Consider the following 27,154-nt stretch of genomic DNA (forward strand, 5'->3'; position numbering starts at 1 on the left):
GGGTACCGTTATATGGGGGCTATACCAAAACGTGGACCGATATAGCCCATCATCGAACTTGACCTGCCTGCAAACAAAAGACGCATTTTCCCAAAATTTCAGCGTCCTATCTCCATTTTTGTGGATGCTAGAGTGATTACCACAGACGGACGGACGGACGGACGGACGGACGGACGGACGGACGTGCTCAGATCGACTTAGAATTTTACCCTGATCAAGAATATATATACTTTATAGGGTCGCAAATGAGTATTTCAATGCGTTACAAACGGAAAAACAAACTTAATATACCCTCCATACTATGGTGGAGGGTATAAAAGTAAAAATAGTTAAGTTTTCCCGGACCGAATTTTTTATAACCACCACCATAAAATATTATTATTTTTAGTTATTAGTTATTTTTCCGGTTCAAAATTGTATGTGGAAATATTTTAATATTTAAATTAGACCAGAAAATGTATATACAAATTTGTACACGAGCTGAAGAGAGTCTTTATAGACGAGCTGAAGGGAGCCTTTATAGACGAGCTGAAGAGAGTCTTTATAGACGAGCTGATGGGAGTCCTTATAGACGAGCTGAAGGGAATCTTTATAGACGAGCTGAAGGGAGTCTTTATAGACGAGCTGAAGGGAGTCTTTATAGACGAGCTGAAGGGAGTCTTTATAGACGAGCTGAAGGGAGTCTTTATAGACGAGCTGAAGGGAGTCTTTATAGACGAGCTGAAGGGAGTCTTTATAGACGAGCTGAAGGGAGTCTTTATAGACGAGCTGAAGGGAGTCTTTATAGACGAGCTGAAGGGAGTCTTTATAAACGAGTTGAAGGGGGTGTTTATAAACGAGCTGAAGGGGGCCTTTATAAACGAGCTGAAGGGAGTCTTTGTAAACGACCCGAAGGCAGTCTTTATAGACGAGCTGAAGGGAGTATTTATAGACGAGCTGAAGGGAGTCTTTATAGACGAGCTGAAGGGAGTCTTTATAGACGAGCTGAAGGGAGTCTTTATAGACGAGCTGAAGGGAGTCTTTACAGACGATCTAAAGGGAGTCTTTATAGAAGAGCTGAAGGGGTGTTTAGAGACGAGCTGAAGGGAGCCTTTACAGACGAGCTGAAGGGAGCCTTTATAAACGAGGTGAAGGGAGTCTTTGTAGACGAGCTGAAGGGAGTCTTTATGTACGAGCTGAAGGGAGTCTTTATAGACGAGCTGAAGGGAGTCTTTATAGACGAGCTGAAGGGAGTCTTTACAGACGATCTAAAGGGAGTCTTTATAGAAGAGCTGAAGGGGTGTTTAGAGACGAGCTGAAGGGAGCCTTTACAGACGAGCTGAAGGGAGCCTTTATAAACGAGGTGAAGGGAGTCTTTGTAGACGAGCTGAAGGGAGTCTTTATGTACGAGCTGAAGGGAGCCTTTACAGACGAGCTGAAGGTAGTCTTTATAGACGAGCTGGCGGGAGTCTTTATGTACGACAGAAGGGAGTCTCTATAGACGAGCTGAAGGAAGTCTTTATAGACGAGCTGAAGGGAATCTTTATAGCCGAGCTGAAGGGAGCCTTTACAAACGAGCTGAAGGGAGTCTGTATAGACGAGGTGAAGGAGTATATATAGACGAGCTAAAGGGAGCCTTTATAGACGAGGTGAAGGAATATACGATCTAAAGGGAGTCTCTTTAGGCGAGCTGATGGGAGTCTTGATAGAAAAGCTGAAAGGACTCTTTATGGACGAACTGAATGGGGCTTTCACAAGGGAAGTGAAAGCAGTTTTTATAGACAAGCTGAGAGAAGTCTTTATAGACGAGCTGAAAGAAGTGTTTATAGACAAGCTGAAAGAGGTTTTTAGGGGGTGGGGGGGGTCCTCTGTTTTTAAAAACAAACATTAGAAGACATTTGAGGGTCTTGTTTTGACCATAAACGACGTTAAGAGGTCTCCTGTTGACCTGAGAAGACTTCAAGTGGTCTTATGTTGTTCTAAAACGACTTCAACAAGTCTTATGCTACCCTTAGAAAATTTCAAAGGGCCTCCTGTTGGGCTTTAAAGAAGTTCTGATGTATATAGGTCTTTCGTTGTCTATTTAAACCACAAGAGGTCTTCTGTTGACTTAACTAGACCTCAAATAGTCTAATGTTGTCCTAAGAAAATCTCACAATGTCTTTTGTTGTCCCTAGAAAGAATTTACCTTTGAAGCACTCAAGATGTCTGTCTTTTGTCATCAGAATACCTAAAAAAGTAGTATATTGACCTTAGAAGACCTAAAGAGCTCTTCTACTGACCTATGAAAATATCGAAAATTCTTCTGTTGGTCTTAAAAGACCTTAAGAGGGTTTTATTGTCTACAGAAGACCATAAAGGTCTTCTGTTGTTTAACGAGAACCCCACGATGACCCCTGTAGACCTTAGAAGACCTCAAGAGGTATTCTGCTTATCTTAAAAGTCCTCAAGAGGTCTGTTGACCAAACGAAATCTTCTCTTGGGTTTTAAATATCTTAAATGTTAAACATTTTAGCTGAAGTCCTCTAAATACCGAAAATCGGGAGCTGCCGTTATATGGGGGCTATACGAAAACATGTGACAATTTTAGGTGGAGGTATGTTGTGATCACTAGGACCTTCAAATGACAAATTACAGTTAGTTCGGATAAACGTTATAGCTAATATCTTCAATGTACTGAAAATTCGGAGGTACCCTTATATGATGGCTATACCAAAGCATGGACCAATGTAGACAATTTTTGGTGGATAAGTTTAGTGGCCTCAGGGAACCTCAAACGGCAAATTACCGCTATTTCGGTTAAGAAATTTAGCTATATTCCGCAAAATATCTGAAATCCGTTATATAACCCGTTACATGGGGGATATACCAAAACATGGACCTACATTGGCAATTGAAATTTCGTAACCACTGGGAACATCAAACGTAAAATTACCTAGCTGTAGTGGGATTCTCTAACGCATTTTTTGGTTACCGACAAAAATCGTTAAAATTAAAATGCTTATGATTTCGGTAGTTAACGATATTATATGGTAAGTTACCAATAAAACGTAGTCGCAAAGTTCTACCGATAGAAACAGTGATGTCAACTTTTGTTTGAACTTTTCATTCATAATTTTGCGTTTTAATTTTACAGATTTTTGTCCATAACCAAAAAATGCCCTATTATAAAAATATCAAAAATCGGAAAGTACCGTTATATGAGGGTTATACCCAAACATGGACCTATTTAACAAATTTTGGTGGAGCAGGTTCTGTGACCACTGAGAACCTCAACTGTCAAATAAAAAGTAGTTCGGTCAAAATTGTAGCTAAATTTTTTAAAATTCCAGAAATCGGCTGGTACCGTTATCTTTAAAGCCCATCTTCGAACTTGACCTGCCTATGGAAAAAAGACACTCGGATGCAAAAATATAGCATTCTAGCATTAAAAGCAACTCAGATGGAAGAAATGGCGCTACTGTCAAGCGTGGAATCATGGGGCAATTATAAGATGGCATTTAGAGGACATCAGATTTTCACCATTTAGACAAATCCTTTCTTATTGTAAATTGACAGCTAAAAGGATTTTCAATGAAACTGTTAAAGTACACCAAAATCTCTTATTTTTGGTGACCGATCATATGGGACCCATACATTTAAATGTATAAAATTGATAATTTTACTTACTTGTCTTCTCCTGATAATAAGGATCATCGGTATCTGTGAAAAACCATGTCTGAAATTATGCAAAAAAGAAAATAGTTTTTTTGATTACACATTTTGGATTACAAAACGGATATAATATATCAGATTTCATTGTTTCTTGGAATACAAAAATGAAACAAAATCGCTTACAAGTCTAGCTCAAATAACAATAAAGAAAATTATTGACACCAACCACTCACAAAAAAGAAACTTGAACAATCAACCATTGAATACTGGATCAACAACATTACTTACACACTCCCATACATACCTATACACTACATACTCGTACTCGTATATATATTAAGTTATAAAAATCATATTTGTGCGCCACATAAACTGGGTCATTTTAATTGCACATTAAGTAAGTGCAAGATTGCAAAGAGTGACTTACTGGCAAATGAATGGAAAAACGTTAATTAATCATAAACGAGTTTAGTGGCTTTTCCTTTGAAACTGTTGGTTAAACGACAAAACGACAACAACACAAAAAACTGAAATGTTAAATTTCAAGATTGAGAACAACGAAAAAAAAGTTACATAGATAGCCAACCGCTTACTCGATAGATAGGAATCTGAATTTATAGCAAAGCATTTAAGGCGTGTTGTTGTGGTGCACCATAAAGTGGTGAAACCAGAAAATGAAACAACTTTTCTATTTTAGTTTAACGTTTATTTTATTGTTACAATTTATTATGATATTGTTTTTACATACATACATACTCGTATATATGTAAGATAGATTTCTCAAGGTGCTATGCGAAATAATTAAGTTAATTTTCATAGAATACTGAAACAATAAATTACTATTTATTAAACAACAATTAAGCAAAGAATGTAGTTGTGGTATCCTACAGTGGGGGTAGTGGTTCGAGAAATTTTCTCGTACCAAGATTTCTTACAGGGACACACTAAGTTTTCCTCATTGGGATAGCTTGACGATTTTTTCCCCATATGTTTTATATTTGATCACTGTCTACAACAAATTTGGCGCTGATTTTTACTCTGGTGGTCTCCTGGACTAAGGGGTTATATGTTTCAAATTCACCAAACAGAAATAATTGTCATTAAAATAGAGGTTTAAAAATATTAAACTTGGCTGGCTTAGCTACGAGTAGTATTGATTTAAAGCACATTCGGTCTACTTTCATTATCATGTTCTTCCCTTGGAGTATATCTAACAGAAGCAGAGATATTCGCCATATAAAATTCCTCAAATTGGAAATATATTTCTAGTATTTTACCATTTTAGGTAACGCAATTGGGGTCAATTAAAAACGGAGGTCAGAAGAACGGGAGAGATTTGAATTTCGACCCCTGAATATTATCTGACCATCAAAATAAAATAAAAAAATAAAAAATAAATAAAAAACAAGTTAGAATGTATCAGTTAGCTATGCCTACAGAAATATAACCTCAGTCTCGGACCTAAAGAAAAGAATGAAACACAACTCTTCTGACATACATACATATATAGGGGTATTTGAGTTTTTGGACCAATTTATTAAGAAGTATGGATTTGCCCTCGAAAAAAATTTTACCATCTTAACTAGGGCCGCATACAGAACATGCTACCAACAATTTAATAGCGATTCCAGACGAGTTCCTCAACTGCACTCTTTCCAAACTTTGTATGGGAGGTACCCGTAAGAGTGGTCATATGTTGTCAATATTCGTACATAATTCGAGGCTGTAGGAAATAATACGAGATACAACGCTTGGACGCTATCGGGTTTATTTTACGTACTATCCAGTTTAGTTGGATATTGGGCCATCAGAATCTCCCTGCGAGAGTAGTCTTGCCAATTTGCCATTTTCGTTGGTGCCATCAAGGTTTATTGGAGCTTTTAGGCCATTATCTCGCGTTTTAGTAGCTGGATTTTCACGGGGAATGATTTATTAGATCCGGAACGTAAAAAATTAAAATGTGCAATAGAGTACGAGGTATTCGAATGACAATTGCAAATACTAGAACCGAAAAATATGATTTTTAGAAAAAATGTTCGCAGAAAATTTCCACATTTGGATGCAGATTTCTATGAAGCTGTGCCGACTACATTCACAATAAACGTATCGAATAATTCAGAATCGTAAGTACTACGTAGGAGATGGAACATACCAAGGAACGGTCCTGACCGGCTTTAACATGGCAAAGCCCAGGATTTATCTTGGTCCCTCTTTCATCTCAAGTGGACACTGACCTCCCCGTGGTGTCACCTGGGGAACTGCCTTTAGCACCCGTTAAAGGTAGTGAGCTAACATGTGCCGCGCGTTCTTCCATAAAAACGTTCACAACTTGGGTTTGGGCGTCGGGTTAGTTAGTAAACCTCCCCTAGAAAAAACAGCCTACTATGAAAAAACGAAAGAAAAGAAAAACAAATCCCTCAAAAGTTGTCGACCCCCGCAAACGTTTTAAGGACCATGATCTGCGAATCTGCACCTGGAATGTTCGCACTCTTTATAGAGAAGGTGCAGTTTACGCATTGGCAGATGTAATTGAAAAGTACAAGGCCGACATTACTGCCATACAGGAAATACGATGGAACGGGAAAGGCGTCACAACAACACCTAAAGGTGACGCACTGTTTTATAGCTGCCATGACACATAGCATGAGTTTGGTTGCGAATTTTTAGTTGGTCGGAGGTTAAAACATCTGGTCTCCAGCTTCACCCCACTGAATGAAAGACTCGCTGCAATTCGATTAAAAGCAAAATACTTCAACGTCAGCTTTATTTGCGCTCATGCTCCAACCGAAGACAAGGAAGAACAGACCAAAGATATATTTTACGAGCTCTTAGAAGAAACTTATGACCGTTGCCCTGCCCATGACATTAAAATTATACTAGGCGATTTTAATGCCAAAATTGGAAAAGAGAATGTCTTTGGCCCAACAGTCGGGAAAGTCAGTCTCCACAAGAAATCAAATTTATCACGTTGTGATAGATGGAAGACGTGCATCAAGCGTGTTGGATGTAGGATCGTTCCGAGGCGCAAACATAGACTCGGATCACTACCTTTTTGCAGCAAAGTTACGTACCAGATTAAACGTAGCAAACAAAGTGCGAACAGACACAACACGGAAGTTAGACATATTCCACTCAACTGGCCCAACTGCTTAATCAAAGCACTCCACGTCCCGATAACATATCAGGACAATGGCACACAACGGAAAATCAGTACTTGGATACCAGAGAACTCCACCAAGGAATCCATGCTATGACCAGGAGTGTCGTGCTGCTACCGAAGAGAAAAATGCGGCATATAGGCCTACTTTACAATCAGTAGCAACGCGTAGCGCACGAGAGAGGTATCGGGAGAAAAGGAGAGAGGAGAAACGTCTTTTCCGCAGGAAAAAGAGAGAGATGGAAAAGCGGGAGTGTGAACAAATCGAGATGTACAGGAGGCAGAATGAAGTCCGAAAATTCTACCAAAGAGTGAAACATCAAACTGATGGCTTTGGAACTGGCACATCCTCCTGTAGAGACCAGCAAGGTAATCTGGAAACTGATACAGATAGTCTGCTAAGGATATGGAAAGAGCATTTTTCCACACTGTTGGTATCCAATAGTAGTCAAGTCGACGAAGATACCACAGATCCAATCCCAGAAGATGGTATTGAATGTTTACCACCCGGCCAAGATGAGTTAGAGACAGCAATAAACCGGCTGAAGAATAATAAGGCAGCAGGAGCTAATGGCCTACCAGCCGAGCTGTCTAAAACCGAAGGCGACACGCTGATAAGGTGTATGCATCAGCTAGTTAGCTCCATCTGGCAGGAAGAACGCGTACCCGAGATTGGAACCTGAGCATCCTGTGTCCCGTCCATAAGAAAGGAGATAAGACTTTATGCTCCAAATATAGGGGCATAAGTCTTCTCCCTATCGCCTAGAAGATAGTATCAAGGATATTGTGCGAACGACTAAAGCCCATGGTCACCGAAATAACTGGACCATACCAATGCGGCTCTAGACCTGTCAAGTCCACCATTGACCAGATATTTACCCTGCGGCAAATACAGGGGAAGACCCAAGAGATACTGATCGACACCTACCACCTTTTTGTCCATTATAAAGCAGCCTTCGACAGCCCGCAACGTTCAAAGATATTCCAAGCAATGTCTGAATTTGGTATCCCCGCAAAGCTCATTCGGTTTTGTAAAATAACTCTAACTGACGCAAGATCTTCAGTTAAAATAGGAAAGAACCTCTCCGAAGAATTTTGTACCAAAAGAGGTTTCAGGCAAGGATACCGCCTTTCGTGTGATCATTTCAACATCCTTCTAGAAAAGGTTATACGAGAGGCAAACGTCAAAAGAAGTGGCACAATCTACACCAATAGCCACATGTTACTTGCTTACGCTAATGATATAGACATCATGGGAAGATCAGTAAAATAAGTAACCGATACCTTTATATATAACGGTTTACAAAACACTGATACTACCCGTGCTGATGTATGGTTCCGAAGCCTGGGTACTTGCGCAAGCAGATAAGGCAGTGCTTGACGTGTTTGAGAGAAAAATTCTTCGAAATATCTACGGATCGATCTGCGTTGACCGTAAATATCGACGTCGTATGAACCACGAGCTGTATCTGCTATACAACGACATCAATATAGTTAAAAGTATCGAGATGCAGCGATTGCGTTGGCTAGGCTATATAATATGAATGAGCGATGATGAACCCGCTAAAAAGGCGTATAAATTCGAGCCACATAGCGGTGCACGCAGAATTGGCAGGCTAAAGAATCGATGGCGCAAACAAGTGGATGAAGAGATGACAAGGCGCGGTATTCCAAAAAGCGAAGCACGAAACAGAGAGAATTGGAGATCTTTTCTTAGTTCGGTATATGGAACAAATGTTCTGTAATGGGCCAGGTAAGTAAGTAAGTACTACAATCTTATAAATGATTTTTTGGAAAACTTGTTTGCGGAACGCTACTAGATGAAAATGTCAAAAATGTCAGCATCATTTAATGGTAGAAACAGATCAAATTTTTACAAGTAATACAACAGTGAGATGATCCTTATTTAGTTAGCTTCTACTTTTACAGGAAAATCGTGAAAAGTGTGGTTCACTTACAAATAGAGAAAAAACAAACAAAAACAAGTTAGTTTCAACCCATTTTAACCCATTTAAAAAAAAACCATAGGCTTCTTCCCCTCTGGAACCCCCATCCCAACGCCACATAATTCTGTAGGATATAAAAGTAATCTTGCCTTGTATAACTAAACAATGTACTTATTATTCCAACTTCGAAAGAGCGAGTCTTAGGTGACCCTAACATTTCTAATACCTCGTTCGCCTATGATAACGATAGAAGTCATTGGGTTACGCGCAGCAAACTACACCTCACAATCTTGTTAACAATCCTTTTTTTCCTAACTAGCTGTAATTTGACATTTAAGGTTCTAGCTGTAATTTGACATTTGAGGATCTTATGGCTAACAGCACTTCCACACCAACATTTTGTCAACACAGGTCCATGTTTAGGTGTAGCCCCCATATAATGGTACCTTCGGATTTTCGGTATTTTCAGAATTCTAGTTACAATTTTAACCCAACTAGCAGTAATTTGATATTTGAGGTTTTTAGGGGTCACATCACTTGCTCACCAAAAATTGTCAACATAGGTGTAGCCCTCATATAACTGCACCTCCCGATTTTTATCCGAACGAGCTGTAATTTGTCATTTGAGGTTCTCAATGGTCACGATACTTCTTCAATATAGGTGCATGTTTTGGTATAGCCCCCATATAACGGTACCTCCCGATTTTTGGTATTTGAGAGTCTTAGCTACATTATTCGACCGAACAATCAGTAATTTACAGATACACAACTTTTCACCAAAAATTTTCAAAATAGGTCCACACTTTGATATGTCCCCATATGTGGTACATTTCACCTGTAGTGCGATTCACTAACTCATTTTTTGAGTTAACGACAAATGTCGGTAAAATTAAAACACAAAATTATGAATGAAAAGTTCAAATAAAAGTTGACAACACTGTCGCTATCGGTAGAACTTTACGACTATTTTCTCTTGGTCGCTAACTTACCGAAAAATACCGTTCATTACCGAATTTATAAGCATTTTAATTTTACCGATTTTGGTCGGTAACTCAAAAAATGTGTTAGAGAATTGCACTACTGGTTGAACACATTTTTTAGATTATATTAAATAATTTAGGCATTTGGGTTATCTACACCTAAAATTGAGGACAGGAAAGGAAGCTAATTATTCCGTTTTAATTAAGAATATTTTATGGTGTAAGGTATACAAATTTCGGTCCGGCCGAACTTAACGACTTTTAACTTGTTAATACGTTATATGGAACAAAACGTTCTGTACCGATGTAAGTGACCTTTCATTCATTCCAAAATTGACAAGTTTTAAATTCACTTTGGAACATTTCAATGCCATATTCAAAACTCATTCATAAACTAAAATTCGAAACAGTTTCGTTGACATTGTTCCACCGAAAATGTATGTATGTATGTATGTAAAACAAATTCAAAATTCAATTTACTTACATTCCATTAAATCATTTGAAAAGTTGCAATTTTCTATGATTTCAATGTGATTCTCTCGTCACAGAAGAAAAGTTACACTAACACTCTCAAATCAAATGGTATAAAATCTAAACTTTCTACAATATTCTTTCCTTTAGTTCTTCTGTTGTCCAAAGAACAGTCAGTCACCACTATAACAAAAAAAAAAAGGAATTTAGTTTTCTTATTCCATAAAAATGGTTGGTTGGTTGTTGGTTCGTTGGTCACATTTGTTGTCGCCGTCATTGTCATGCATGACTGGAACGTGCTCAGAAAATAGTTTTGAATTTTTTTCTGCATATAGGAGATCTGTATGATTTTTTTTTTGTGTGTTTCTTTGTGATACTCTACGAATGAAAAAATTGTATTGCTTGTGTTATAGAAGAATTGAATGTTATGCTAAAATCATAAGGAATGTAGTGAGAAATGGCTCCAACGCTTGCTTTATCGTGGACTTAAGGAAGAAAGAAAACCCATTTTCCACAAACGATATAGAAGAGACTTTTCCAGCAAGGTTTCTACCCCTGAAAGAACTCGAAATTTGAAATTCAGTTCCTAACTCTATAGAGTCTTCTGTAGAGTATTCCAAATTCAAACAAAACATATTAGTACCATTTCAATTTCCTATTTCCTTTCTTTTCAATTGTTGAAACTTAACTAATTTTCGAATTTTTACAAAACTTGTGTACTTAAATGCACTTTCCTGTTTCCTTGCCATAAGTTGTGTATTTTCATATTTTTGGTCTGTTTTGTTTGAAAACAAAACAGAAAAGAAAAAAAAAACAATCTCGTCTTCTAAAGAACTCATAAATCCTAAACGTGCCTTTGCATACTTTGATTACGTTTTGTTTGTTATGGTCTTTACGTCTTTGCATTTCGATGCTTGTGCTGGGTTGGCTGGCTAGCTGCTAACTGGCTGTCCACAACATTCAGTTATGTCAGCTAAACTGAAAGGTCTGCATAACAGGCAATCCCATTCGAGACTTATTTTTTAATATTTTTTTCTTAAACAAAAACAAAAAAACAAAACGTTTCATTTTTGTTTTCATTTGACATTTGGGGACCTGGGATATGAGAGAAATTTTGCCCAAAAAACAAATATGAAAGGGAGGACCTGTACTCTGTTGAGTTGTTTTTTTTTGTGACAAGGTGTCGGCTATGTGACCAGGAATACATTTTTGAAATAACAAAACAGTTAACGTGACAAACATTTCCAAGCTATGCGGTATGAAATACATACCACATATAGAATAGTAAAATATGACAACAGCAATCTTTCATTGCTTTCAAGCATTTAAGAGAATATTAAATCTTTCATCATCTGATGTGGTACTTTTGGAACTTGCCACATACTAAACATCAACACGGACAGCATCAATGTGCTTCATTACCTGTTCTTCATTCATTCTTTCTACCTTGGTGGTCGTAAAACAAATTTTTAAGGTTTTCATTTACCCTTCGCCACCAGCCAGCACCACCAACAACTGCTGCTGACATTTGAATCATGCATGGAGGATAGAGGAGAGAAATATTTTTGTTAAAACATTTATGATTTTATAATGTGGGATACCACTTAAGTTAATTAACGGAGCTATAAGGTAATATTATTTTAAATATGCCATTAACACTCCAACAAAGTTGGAAACAACCCATGATAGGTCAATACGACGCATGTAGTATTGGAGTCTATGTGTGTGTATGTATGTGCGGTAGTTGAATAAGTAGCTTCATTATGATTTGTTTATGCATCCCCACGGACCACCTTCATTAATGTTGTTATTGTTGTTGTTCTTGTATGGGATACCTACCAGTAATGGGCGTAACTTATTTGTGAAAAAGAAGGCACGAATTTTTTTATTATTTGTTAATTTGTTGTAGCTGTAGGGTTTTAACCCAAATTTTTCGAATATTTTCAACAAAACAAAAAGGGGATGGGGAAAATTGCTTTTGAATTGATTATCAAATGAAAATTAAGAAAGTTTTTTTAAGGGCGAACCCGATAATTAATTTTCTTTTATTTAAATAAATTGAATTTGTCGTGATTAACACATAAGTAATTTTTATTGACACAAAAGAAGGACAGGGGAATAAAGAAAGGTACAAAAGGGCGCCTTCTGATTTAGATCGTCATCACAATCCTAACGCAGAGTAAATCAAACCAGCTGAACCCGGAGCGCTTCGCTACCCCGACTAAGATAATATACAAAGGAATAACTACAATTATTTTAACTCTAAATGCTACCATTTTTAATAAAGGAGATAAAAAGCGTCCTCTACCCGGTCAGTTTTGTGCATGATATCGGCCGAAAATATATATGGGAGCAATATCGAAATTTGAACCGATTTCAATATAATTTGGCATACTTATTTCTAGACCAAATTCCATTACAGACATATTCCAAATTTAAATGGAAATAAAATTCCATAAATTGGAAATAGGGATATCCCAGCGTCTTTTTAACAGCACAAGCATTGCACCAATTTTTGTAATGCAATTAGGAACATTTCAAAGCTCAGAAGACTCATGGTTGAAACGCATCCAACCAAAGCTCAGATACTCGTCAGTACTATTCAAATAAAAAATGGGATGTGCGCCAATAAAGGTCATAATCTTTCTCATCCATTGAAGGGCTTTCCTTTTGGAATACGGCTACTAAAAGCGGAGATATTCGCATAAGAATAAAACTTTAATTTTTTGTCAACATAAGTTTTTTGCTCATTCCGACACTTGCATATTATCCGAGCATCACCAAACTCAAATCTTCTTCTCTGGGAGCCCTACTAACCACAAAATTCTCGTGACGATCCTATTAAAATTGCGACCTGTAGCGTGATTACAAAAATTGGAAAAATGGGATACATTACCGACTTTTGCGATATCGCAGTTATTTGACCACCTACGCCAACCTACTTTGCATAATTTTAAAGATGCGATTTTCTACTTTCATAGTCAGGCTTTGCTTTTTGAAGATCCCCCACCGAAGCTGTGATATTCGTTATTTTAATAAAAATCAAAAAAAAAAAAAAAAACAAGTAAAAAGTCGTTAAGTTCGGCCGGGCCGAATTTTTTATACCCTCCACCATAACAATAGTCTTAATTAAAATGGAATGATTAGGGTCTTTTCACAATTTTAGGTGGAACAACTTTTCGACAATGCATAGACTACTACTGCCTCCCACTATTGCTTAAATTACACTGTGAACACAAATGTTGGGGCAGAGATAATTCCTTTTGGAGATGAAAACCCTTGGTGTATGTATGTTAAAAACCCCGAAGGACAGATGCGCCGTGAGTCGAACTTCCGCGCTATGAAGTTTTTGCAAGAGACCCTGTAAGCCATCATGAATTAGCATTATATCTTTGTTTGTTGTTTTTGTAGAACACTTAAGCAACAGTGAACAAAGATATAACGCTAATTCCTGATGACCCACAGGGTCTCTAACAAAAATTTCATCACGCCATTAGGCGGAAGTTCGACTCACGGCTGATCTATCCTTCGGGGTTCATAATATACTCACCAAGGCCTTTCTTCCCCAAGAGGAATTTTCCGTGCCCCAGACTTTCACCTCCACTTTGTTGCACAGTATTATCTAATCTAATCTAAAAAAATGTGTTCAGCTAGGTGAAAGGTACCACCTACGGGGCTATATCAACTTATCTTTAAATTTTTTGGCGGAAACGTTTTATAGCTGCAGGGAACTTCAAGAGTCAAATTGAGGGCAGTTTCATCAAAACAATGTAGACCCTCAAAAATGGACCCATCTTGACGAATTTTAGTGAAGAAATTTCGTGACCACTGAAAATTCCCGAAAATCGGGAGGTACAATTATATGGGGGGATATACCAAAACATGGACCTATATTGACGATTATTTTTGAATAGACAAAATTGTAGCTAAAATTCTCAAAATACCGATCATTACAGCTAGTACGGTTAAAAATTGCAGCTAAAATTCTCAAAATACCGAAAATCGGGAGATACCGTTATATGGGGGCTATACCAAAACATGGACCTATGTTGACGATATTTGGTGGAGATGTTTCATGACCACTGAGAACCTGAAATGGCAAATTACAGATAGTTCGGTTAAAAATTGTAGCTAAAATTCTCAAAATACCGAAAATCGGGAGGTACCGATATATGGGGGCTATACCAAAACATGGACCTATGTTGACGATGTTTCGTGGAGATGTTTTATGACCACTGAGAACCTCAAATGTCAAATTGCAGATAGTTCGGTTACTAATTGTGGTTAAAATTCTCAAAATACCGAAAATCGGGAGGTACAGTTATATGGGGGCTATACCAAAACATTACTAATTGTGGTTAAAATTCTCAAAATACCGAAAATCGGGAGGTACAGTTATATGGGGGCTATACCAAAACATGGACCTATGTTGACGATGTTTGGTGGAGATATTTTACGACTACTGAGAACCTCAAATGGCAAATTACAGCTAGTTCGGTTAAAAATTTTAGCTAAAATTTTCAATATACCGAAAATCGGGAGGTACCAATATATAGGGGCTATACCAGAACATGGACCTATGTTGACGATGTTGCGTGGAGATATTTCACTGAGAACCTCAAATGTCAAATTTCAGATAGTTCGGTTAAAAATTGTGGCTGAAATTCTCAAAATACCGAAAATCGGGAGGTACCGTTATATGAGGATTATACCAAAACATGGACCTATGCCCATATCCTTTGGGATATAAGTTTGTTGATCACTAGGAACCCTAAGTGCCAAATTATAGCTAATTCGGTCTGCAAATATGGCGAAGAACGTCAAAATACCTCAAATCCAGAGGTACCGTTATATGGGTGCTATACCAAAGAGTGGACCGATATAGCACATCTTCGAACTTGACCTACCTATGAAAAAAATACCAGCACTCTATCTCAATTATTGCGGACGCTATAGTGATTACAACAGACGGACAGACAGACGGACATGGCTAGGTCGTCTTAGAATATATATACTTTATAGGGTCGCAAATGATTAGTTCGATGTGTTACAAACGGAATGACAAACTTAATATACCCTCCATATTATAGTGGAGGGTATAAACATGAAAAGCTGGGTTTCGATAGTGACTATTGCGATGTATTCTTTGCCTGATATAACCTATATGACGTTATAAGTAGACAGCGGAATCTCATGAAAATGCATAAATGGTTAGGATGGTCGTTGAGAAAATCTGATAAGACAGAAACTCGTTTTATCACAAAATAAAACAAATTAGGTCCAGAATCTTTTGCATATTTTACATGTTTTGCATATCGTGCATATTTTTACATATTTGCATAAAATGAGCATATGCAAAAATATATTCAAGGATTTGTGGTCTAAAAATCCTACCAATATGGCTTCGTTAAGGGTATGAAACTTACAGCTGAAATTTGTCCGCATGGGTCCACGTCTTCATATAGCCTCCACAGAACGGTACCTCCCGATTTCCGATATTTTGAAGGTTGTAGCCTCAACATCACACTTAAATGGCTGTCATTTTGTATAAAGTCTTCGTTGGGAGCATACAATTTTCCACCTGAAATTTGTCCGCATGTGTCCACGTCTTCATATAGCCTCCATAGAACGGTACCTCCCGATTTCCGATATTTTAAAGGTTGTGGCCTCAACACCACAATTAAATGGCTGTCATTTTGTATAAAGTCTTCGTTGGGAGCATAAAACTTTCCACCTGAAATTGGTCAGTATGGGTAAACGTCTTCATATAGCCCCCATAGAACGGTACCTACCGATTTTCGGTATTTTGAAAGTTGTAGCCTCAATATCCCTCCAAAATGGCTGAAATTTGGTACTATGTTTTCCTTGAGGGTATAAAAATTTCCACCTGAAATTTCTCAATATGGGTCCACGTCTTCATATAGCCCCCACAGAACGGTACCTCCGGATTTCTGGTATTTAGAAGGTTGTGGCCTCAATATCCTTCCGAAATGGGTGAAATTTGGTATTAAGTCTTCCGTGGGGGTATAAAACTTTCCACCTGAAATTTGTCGGTATAGGTCCACGTCTTCATATAGCCCCCACAGAACGGTACCTCCGGATTTCTGGTATTTAGAAGGTTGTGGCCTCAATATCCTTTCGAAATGGGTGAAATTTGGTACTATGTTTTCCTTGAGGGTATAAAAATTTCCACCTGAAATTTCTCAATATGGGTCCACGTCTTCATATAGCCCCCACAGAACGGTACCTCCGGATTTCTGGTATTTAGAAGGTTGTGGCCTCAATATCCTTCCGAAATGGGTGAAATTTGGTATTAAGTCTTCCGTGGGGGTATAAAACTTTCCACCTGAAATTTGTCGGTATAGGTCCACGTCTTCATATAGCCCCCACAGAACGGTACCTCCGGATTTCTGGTATTTAGAAGGTTGTGGCCTCAATATCCTTTCGAAATGGGTGAAATTTGGTATTAAGTCTTCCGTGGGGGTATACAACTTTCCACCTGAAATTTGTCGTATAGGTCCACGTCTTCATATAGCCCCATAGTACGGTACCTCCCGATTTCGGGTATTTTGAAGGTTGTGGCCTCAATTTCCGCCAAAATGGCTGAAATTTGGTATCAAGTCTTCCTTGGGGGGTAAACAACTTTCCACCTAAAATTTGTCGGTTTAGGTTCCACCACCATAGAACGATACCTCCCGATTTTCGATATTTTGAAGGTTGAGGCTGTAGTTATACATTTCTCTATTTTATTGACTTGTCTTGAAAAGAATTTTAAACAGAAAAATTGTACATAAAAAATTTTTGTACCTATTATTGAAATATTTGTATTATTGAAATATATGTTTCGACTGCAATTTAATCAGAAGCCAAAAATATGTCCAGTCCCAAAATTTGACATGAATCGCACCAAAAATAGGGGTTGTATGAAATTCCCCTGTCTAGTTTTAAGCGAAATTTATTTGTGTGGAATATAAAGGGTAGAAATTCGGGAGTTTTCGATTTCGTCGTTATAAGCGATATGACGTTTTGCTGCTAAGCAGCATCACCACAGGAAAAATTAAGGAAATCAAAAACCTCATTTATATATTTCCATATATGTATTTCCTTTTCCCATGAGGAAACTTTTTTATTTTTCGTCCAGAAAAGAATTGTTTTCAGCGATCCCAGGAACAGCGATAGATGTTCTTTCCCCTCCACCCATTTCTTCGTATTTTTCTCAATTGTGTGATACGGGTTATACAATTATATCAAAATATGTTCTTAATATATATTTAAATGACACTCAGTGCATGTATTTTTAATGCAAATAAATTAATCGATAAATTATTGTTATTTAATTTTTCGGCAAAGTGGTATCAAAGATCATCGCTCGCAATTCTCCCGCATGAGAATATTTTAATTACAAGGGGAAGGCATTCCCATGTGTTCGTGGTTCACACGAATAAAAAAATTAAACACCCCAAATGTTACAATTTCAAAAACTTTTCCCACTCAAGAAAGACATTGTTGAGATTCAAAGATATAAACATAAATCTTGAATTAAATGGCTTCCATCAATTATCTAGGAATACAGACGTGAGTAGAAGATATACATACATATACTCGTATACATATGTATGTATGTCACTATAAAACATTTGTAAATTTTGTGTGTTTACAAGAAGCGAAGTATTTTCAAGGGATTCCTAATATTGTTTTTTTTTTATTTTAAATAACCTAACCAAGGCCCAAGAAAGTCTATTCACACATCCCTCTGTTGAATTTTATAAAATTTATTATTTGTCATTCATTCATGAAATAGCTTCAGTTTTACTTAATTTAAATTCTTGGTTTTTTTTTCTTCAATTTTACACATGGCAATGTTATGTGATTTCGGGGTGATGGTGATGACGAGTGTAGCATTCGGTAATAGTGGTGGTGGTGTTAGTTTGGGTGTCATGTATTTTCAGTCTCTTAGTACTTCACGGAGTACATAGTCCTTCACTTAGTTCTAGTTTTGTGCCCTAACGAGTGCTGCTGACATACATAGCCGTAGTAGTCGTTAAAGCCACTCTTAAAGGTATTCTCAAAGATTTCCAGCAATCTGAGTATGTGAAAATGTATGAAGTTGGTGTTGTGTTGCTTAAGTTTTTTTCCTCACTTTATTTTCTTTTGAATTCCTTTAGGTTTTTTTTTTGTTTGCTGTATTACACATCAGGGAGTTTATGTAATGCAATATTTTCATGACACAAGGGAATGTAGAGATTTTACTTTTCCTTTTGAATACACACATATATGGGACAAGTGGAAGTATCTTTTTTTAGGAAAAAATACGTTTATATTTAATATTTAAAACAAAATAGGGCCAATTGCTATATAAAAATTAAACAGAGATAATCGCTACTTATTTCTTTATTCCTTAGGAAAAATTGCAAACAATATCAGAAAATTAGTTATAAAGAAACTATTTTGTGTGACAATTCGTATATTTTTACCCTCCCAGGAAAAAATCGGATCCATTAGTAATTATATAACCCAATACAAAACAATGTATCAGGTTGAAACTACTTACTTCACTACTAACTTAGTAATGAGTACGGTGGCACAGAGTGTGTATGTCCGACTACAGATCCAAGGGTTGTGTGTCCAATGCTCACCGTCGGCACGCGATTTTTATACCCTCAGCCTTTAGGCTATGAAGGGTATATACACTTTCATACGGGCAAAATGTGCCTCATCGAAATAATGGTTTTAGACCCCAAGTATGTTTGGGCGAAATGTGTTTCAGACAATTTGGAGTCGATTGAGCAATGTCCGTCCGTCTGTCTGTCTGTCTGGCTGGCTGGAGCGCACGATAACTCTCGAAGGGATGAACCGATTCGGTTCAAATTTTGGCTTTCGTAATATTTTGTCCAAACTTAGTTTAAGTTCGAAGATGAGCTATATCGGTCCACTCCTTCCGGTACCTCCCCCACAAAAGTTCGAAAATGTTCGGAAAATTTGTACGCACGATAACTCTTGAAGGGTGTAACCGATTTGGTTCATACTTTGCCCATCGTGGAGCGTGTACCAGACTTAGATCAGGTTTTAATATGGACTCAATCGGTCCACTCCGTCGGGTACCTCCCACACAAAATTTTGGAAAAGTTCAGTTTAGGAACATCTCTCGAATCGCTTTGATTTTTGCTTTAGCAACTTGTATTCACTGCCCTCCATACGACGGTATAAGTTTCATCAGGGGCAAGTCCATACTTCCTGAGAAAATAGCCTGAAAGTTGCAAAAAACCCCTATGACACCGTGTGAGGAGGTTGGAGGGCAAAATAACTCTCGAACAGGTCTGCCGAATTGGTCCAAAGTTTGGCCTTAGTAATATTTTGTCCAAACATAGTTTAAGTTCGAAGATAAGCCATATCGGTCCACTCCTTCAGGTACGTCCCCCACAAAAGTTCAAAAATGTTCGGAAAAATTGTGCGTACGATAACTCTTGAAGAGAGTGGCCGAATTGGTCCATAGTTTACACATCCTAATATATCCACCAGATATAGATCAGGTTCAAATATGGACTATATTTGTCCACTCCATCCGGTACCTCCCACTCAAAATTTCGGATACATGTTCACTTTAAGACCTGCTTTCGAATCACTTTGATTTTTGTTGAAGCAACTTGCATTGCTGCCTCAATTGCGATGGTAAAAGTTGTTTCAGGGGCAAGTTCATACTTCTTGAGCAAACATCCCTGAAGTTCTAAAAAACCCCTATGGTACCATATGTAGTGGCTGGAGATCCATTCTTTTTAGTATCCTCTCCGCAAAACTTTTGATATTAAATCCTAATCAACATTTTTGTCAGTTCAAACGCCCAAAATTTTTAAAACTCCCTAAATACATGCGTTTTTTGGAAAAAAATTGTTTCAATATACACAGGCTGAGGGTATATCTCTGTCGGCAAAGCCGACTGATACTTTTTTACTTTTTTTAAATATAAAAAAACAGTTGGTGGTGCAATTGTAAGCGTTTAAACAACCTTTAATGTTCGTACGCGTAGCAGTGTGTAGTGTTTTCCGCTACAAATCAGAAGTTCTCATGATCAAATCAAGCAGAGAGCAAAAAAATCAAATAAAATGAAAATATGAAGTGTGTTGAAATTGAAAACAAATTCACCTCAACTGTGCTAGAAATAGAACATATGTTTAGTTTATTTTCATGAAAAACTAGTTATTCATGCCCTTGTAGTGGGTTAGTAGGGAGTTTTGTAAGTAGTTACGACTACCAAAAAGTACTCATAAAACCCATTATTTGGCAATGATTTTTTTGCTGGTCTCCACCATAATAATGAGGGTATAATTCAATTTGCCATAATAACCATAATATTGAGGGTATAGTTCAATTTATCATTCCGTTTGATCAGCATAAAATTCTAAGTCCATATAACAATGTTCATCCATGCTCCTCTATGTTAAAATAGAGATACAGATCGCAATATTTAAGATAGAGCTTTATAATCAGGTATAGAAGTTTATGTTACTCCTAGGATGTTTGGTATCGAAAATGGGACATATCGATCCATGATAAGATATGGCCCGTAGAACGGTACATCCCGACTTTCGATATTTTGAAGATTGTGGCCTTAATATTCCACCAAAATGACGGAAATTTGTCGGTATTGTTCAATAGTCCCCCTAGAAAGGTACCCTTCCGATTTTCGATTTTGAAGGTTGAGGCCTCAATATCCCACCGAATTGGCTGACATTTGGTGTTAAGTCTTCGTTGGGGGTAGAAAACAATCCACCTGAAATTTTTCGGTATTGATCCATGTCTTTTTATTGCCCCCATAGAGCGGTACCTCCCGACTTTCAGTATTTTGAAGTTTGTGGTCTCAACATTTCAACGAAATTTGGTATACAATCTTCGTTGGTGGTATAACATTTTCCACCAGAAATTTTTCGGTATAGGTCCACATTTTCTAATAGACCCCATATAAGGGTACCTTCAGATTTCAAGGCTTTGACCACAATATCCCACCGAAATTGCTGAAATTTTGTATTTATTCTTCTATGGGGGAATGTCATTTTGCAGAAGAGATTTAAAAGTATATATCCACGTCTTCATGTAGTCCCCATAGAGGCGTACCTCACGATTTGAAGTATTTTCAGGTTGTGGCCTCAATATCCAACCGAAGTTGCTGAAATTTAGTATTTAGTCTTCGCTAAAGGTATACAACTTTACACCTGAAATTTGTCGTTATAGGTCCACGTCTTCATATAGCCCCTTAGAACATTACCCTCGGCTTTCGGTATTTTGGAGGTTGATGCCTCAATATCCCATTGAAATGAATGAAATTTGATACTTAGTCTTCGTAGAAAGTATTAAATATTCCATATGTGATTTGTTTGTATTGGTCCATGTCTCCGTATAGTCCCCATTGAGGCGGTACCTCCCGATTTTCAGTATTTTGAAGGTTGTGACCTCAATATCCTACTGAAATTGCTGATATTTGGTAAATAGTCTTCAATGGAGGTACAAAACTTTTCACCTGAAATTTGTCGGTATAGGTCCACACCTTCAGATAACCCCCATAGAACGGTACCTTCCGATTTTCGGTATTTTGAAGGTTGAGGCCTAATATCCCTCCGAAATGGCTAAAATTTGGTATTAGGTCTCCCATAGATGTCCACCACTTCATATAGCCCCCATAGAAGCGTACCTCCCGATTTTCAGTATTTTAGGCTGTGGCCTCAATATCCGATCGAAATGACTGAAATTTTCTATTAAGTCTTCGTTGGGAGTATAGAATATTCCCTTTGATATTTGTTGGTACCGTTCTATGGAGGCTATATGAAGACTAGGTCCATGCCTCCGATTTGCGGTATTTTGAAGGTTGTGGTCAATATCCTACCGAAATGACTGAAATTTTTTCTATTTAGTCTTCATTGGTGGTATAAAACGATCTACCTTAAAATTTACGATATAGGTCCAAGTCCTTATGTAGCTCCCACCGAACGGTTACTCCCGATGTTCGATAAATTTAAGGTTGTGTCCTCAAAATCCCACTGAAATGACTGAAACTTGGTATTTAGTATTCGTTGGTAGTATCAAATATTCCCTCTGAGATTTGTTGGTATAGGTTCATGTCTTCATATAGCCCCCATAGAACGATGCTTCTGATTTTCCGAATTATGAAGGTTGTGGCCTCAATATCACACCAAAATGGTTGCAATTTTGTATTAAGTCTTCGTTGGTAGCATAACATTTTCCACCTGAAAATTGTCTGCATTAGTCTACGTTTTCATATAGCCCCCCATATAAGGGTACCACCGATTTTCGGTGTTTTGAAGGTTGTGGCCCTAATGTCCCATATAGAACTTTGCACCAGAAATTTGTCTGTATAGGTACCCTCTGATCTTCGGTAATTTTTTAGTTCTAGCTACATTATTTAACCGAAATTACTGAAATTTGGTATTTAGTCTTCGTAGGAGTTGCAAAACTTTCATTCAGAAATTTCTCGATACAAGTCTTCGATATTATACAGCTCCCATAGAACACTACTCCCGATTTTCTGTATTTTGAAAGTTTTGGTTCCATTACCGGAATAACTGAAATTTCGTATTGTGTCTTCGCTTGAGGTACAAAATATTATAACTGGCACAGCACATCCCTTGCTAAAATCTAATAGTAGAGGTTCACGTGTTGGTAGAGCCCCCATATGGGGGTACACTAGGTTTATGAGTTTTTGAAATTTTTTCTCAAAAATGATTTCTTGTAGTGAGATGAATGTACTTTGTCCTATTAATGCCTAAAATAACATTCATTCCATTTTATTATAAAACAAGTGAGCAAAGGCAATAGTCGGGACCGGGCCGACCACTACCCCTGTGCATAAGCCTTGCACTGGTAAATATTTCTTTTACGAAATATAATCCGACTACCACCAAACATAATATGCCTCTTTCTCTCTGGGACCCCCATAAGCAACCAAAATTTCGTGACCATCCGATCAAAATTACGACCTGTAGCTTGATTGCAAAAAATGGAAGAATTGGATGCATTCCGACTATTGCGGTATATTCCTTGTTTGGCCACCTTCGCCAACCTGCTTTACAGCAATGTAAAGGTTATTTTCTTCTTCCATTGACAGGCTTTGCCGTTGGAATGCCCCTACTAGAAGCCGATATATTCACAAAGAATAAAACTTTGAATTTGTCTCGAAATGAGTTGTTCCCCATTCCGACCCCTAAATATTACCCTCCCCACATAGTGGTGTAGGGTATAAAAAGGTTCCACACAAATCACTTTTTTGAACAAAACTATAACTATTGGTCCATGTTTTGGAAAGAACAAATATGACGCCCCATGTGAGCTCTTTTAAAGGGCGTTCCGTAGAGTGCGTAGAAAACATCAACACCATTGTACCAATTCATTTCATGCAGTTCGTGGTGGAGGGTATAAAAAGTTGGGCTCGGCCAAACCAACCTATACGCCTTTCTTACGAGTTGTTTTACAATCCGATTCCTTATTGAAAAATTATGGTTTTAGAGACTTTCGATACAAAAAAACTCAGAACACATTTAAAAATTGTTAAAATGTTTTTCATTTTTTCATTTCTAGACTTACCTGATCTTTGGCCAATTGGAACCATGTCTTAACAATCATTGCCAAACGACTGTCATGATAATTTTTTGTTGTCTTTACACTGATGAAGATATCATCCAATTCGGTGGTTGGTGGTTTTGGGGTACCCGTCACTGAACGCTGTGACAGGTCGTGTAACAAATGTTTATTACGCATATAGTGGACCGATGCTGTTGGCCTTTCGACGGGCAATTCAATATCGGAAAAATTAAAACTATGAAAATCTTTGCGTATTATCACCGTTGTTGGTTGCATTACCGATGAGTGGACGGGAAGGGGTCGCATTGTCTGTGACTCTGATGACTGTTGTTGTTGTTGTAGGGGAGAAGATGTTGATGGTGGAGCAGGAACATTTGTACTAGAACTGTCATATTGTAATAATTTCATATGATGTGTTTGAACTTCGCTGATTTTTTGATTATGATATTTTTGTGCTGAAGGATTCTGGGAAATCTGTAAAGAAAAACAAAACAAAAACAATGATTATAAATTGATTTCATATGTATAAGGCGATTAAAATCTTTAAATGTGTTTTTCGCTCTCTTCCTCTCTTGGCACAATAGATTTTAAGGCCTAAACACCAGCTGTGTTGTAATGCGTTTAAACAACATTAAATGGTGACAAACACCATTTAACCATACAAAGCAAGCACAATGAAGCTCAACCAACAATGGGGGGTCGCCACATTGTATGGATTTATCGCTAAGCGTAACGTATGGATTAGGATGTGGCAAAACAAGAAACATTGTGGAATTGTATTGCAACATGTTGACACACTCAAATGGAAATGTTAAATAAGATTATTAGGAATATGGAATCGAAATTGAAATTCAACCATGAGACTACATTGGAATAGCAGGGAAAAATTATTTTTAATGATTTAAATTTTCAAAATCCCAAAGAAAAAATAGATCAGCTTTACAATAATTTTTGCAAAAGTGCAATTTCAAAACATCTCTCGGATCGTATTAAAAATTTTGCCGAATTGGACTAAAATATACTACCTGCTCCGTTTGACATAGCATATTTTCTCGACTTTTACTTATAACTTTTTAGGTCATTTATTTCATTTTGTTTTTTTTTTCCTTGAGCGTACCCATGTTGTTAGTGTTGCTTTTGTTGGCGTTGTTGCTCTTAATACAGTCACACCATGGTTTCATATCATTATTGTATCTTTTGAAGTTTTTTGGAACTGTAAAACACATGCCGGCAGCATGTCATCATCATCATCACAACAAAGTTTTCCCGGGTGTTTGGGTTGACAAAGCATACACGACACATACAACAAGTACATAAATACATACATCACCGTGCTCTATTGCCCCGCACATACATGATTGCTGTCTGTTTGTCAGTGCATGAAATGAAATAAGTTGTTACAATTTTCCCCTGAAAAAAGCTTAAATCGTGTAAATTTCTTTCTGTCTCTCATTTGTTTGTAGTATTGTTTTAAGAAAACAAAAGCTTTAGTTCAGTGAAATAATCCATATACGTACATGTATATTTAATTATGTATGTAGGTATATCGTTTGGTAAGTTAATTAAAAAATGAAAAAAGTTTGTTTCGAAGAAACAAAACCCCCAACATTGAAACCTTCTGTCCTTCAGGGAAGTATAGCTGAGTGCTGCCGAACTCATTGCGAGGTTCCTTATAGTAGAATACCCAACTGACCTGGTCTGTGGTGAAAGTATCGGTGTAAATGTCTAAGATCAGGGGATCGACACAAAAACGATTGGAATTTTCGTGCCAAAACTGAAATTTTTTGCCGTCATCTAATTCTAAAATATAGATACCAAACAACGGTCCTGGCTGGTTTTAACATGGACTTATCTTAGTCCCTCTTTCATCTCAATCGGACAATGAGATCCCCATGGTGTCTCCTGGGGAGCTGCATTTAACACCTATTAAAGGAAGTGAGTTAACATGTACCGCGTGTTCACCCATAAGAACGATAAAAAACTTGAAAAACAAAAACAAGTAAGAAAGTATCAGAAAGCTGTGCTGACGGCCTCTGACGAAAAAAATATATATTTATTTTGTATCGCGAGTTTGCTTCAAAATACGTGAAATTTGTGGGTACCGCGCAATGTGAGGCTATACCAAATCATTGACATACTCCAAAATTTTTAGTGAGCAAACTTCTGATTCATAGATAACTCGAAATATTCAATTAAACCAAGTTTGTGGGGAATTGTTGGAAAATTTCGAGAGTTATCTTGCACACTAGCCATTGTAGTACTCGTATGTGCCGTCAGGGTTTTTGGAGCTTTTGGGTCATTATCTCAGGAAATATGGATTTACTCAGGGAAAAATTTTACAGTTGTAAAGATGGCCGATGGGACAACCTACTGAGAAAATGCCAAAACGATCCGAGTGGTGCTCTTAAACTTTACTCTTTCCGAATTTTTGTGGGGGAGGTACCCGAAGGAGTGGACCGATATAGTCCATATTTCAATCTGATACATGACTCGGTGAAATGATACAATGTGCAATGTTTGAACCAATCAGAAACTGCCTGCGACATTTATTTTACGGATTTCCCATTTAATTTCGTGCGGTCAGGGTTTCTTGGAGAGTTTAGGCCACTATCTCCGGAAGTATGGATTTGCGCCCGAAAAATAGTTTACCGTCGAAAAGGGAAACGCAAGGACAAACTGTTGAAGAAAATTTCAAAACTTAACTTCTTTCGAATATTGTGTGTGAGGTACCCGAAGCAGTAGGCCCATATAGTCCATATTCGAACCCGATCAATATGTGGAAGGAACTTTACGATGTGCAAAGTGTGGACCAAATCGATTGCTCACATCGAGAGTTTTAGTTCACACCATTGCACACAAAAAATTTAAAAATTTTTTGTTGGAGGTACCCGAATGAGTGGACCGATATGCCCCATGAAATTAAACTAAGTTTGGGCGATATATTACGGCGTACAAAATTTCGTTCGAATCGGTTAATCTGTTCGCGAGTTATCGTGCGCACCAGACAGACAGAGGGAAGGACATGGGTAAATCGACTTCATATTGGCTGAAGCGAATTTCGTCCAAACGGGTCTAAAACCGTTATTTCGATGAGTCACATTTTTGTTAAATTAAATTAGCATACATGTTAAACAAAGAATGGAAGAACAAGTAAAAAACGTTTTTACTTAACCATAAAATGACCTGAAGTGAAATGGAACAATTATTTTGTGATCACGGATACCCAAAATGTCTATACTAGCTCAGAAAATGTATCTAGAAATGTCTCCAATCGGGCGGCACTTTATATGGGGGCTATATCAAAGTGTGGACCCATGTCAACAATTTTTGGTAGAGTAGCTTTTTGACCACTGGAAACCTCAAATGTCAAATTACACGTA

General features: G+C 37.5%; 1 protein-coding gene across 1 annotated transcript in view; it reads right to left on the reverse strand.

Moving 5' to 3' along the window:
* The window catches only part of fng (Fringe glycosyltransferase), an 89,810-nt gene that overhangs the window by 34,545 nt on the left and 28,111 nt on the right, over positions 1-27,154 (reverse strand). Inside the window, exons 2-3 of the mRNA XM_073985006.1 lie at positions 23,778-24,248; positions 3,649-3,697 (exon numbers count right to left, since the gene is read on the reverse strand). Of these exons, the coding sequence (XP_073841107.1) occupies positions 3,649-3,697; positions 23,778-24,248 (520 nt within the window). The remainder of the gene's footprint in view (positions 1-3,648; positions 3,698-23,777; positions 24,249-27,154) is intronic.

This window comes from Musca autumnalis, unplaced genomic scaffold (assembly GCF_047663935.1).
Source record: "Musca autumnalis isolate F117 unplaced genomic scaffold, ASM4766393v1 scaffold_4, whole genome shotgun sequence".
Classification (NCBI taxonomy): domain Eukaryota; kingdom Metazoa; phylum Arthropoda; class Insecta; order Diptera; family Muscidae; genus Musca; species Musca autumnalis.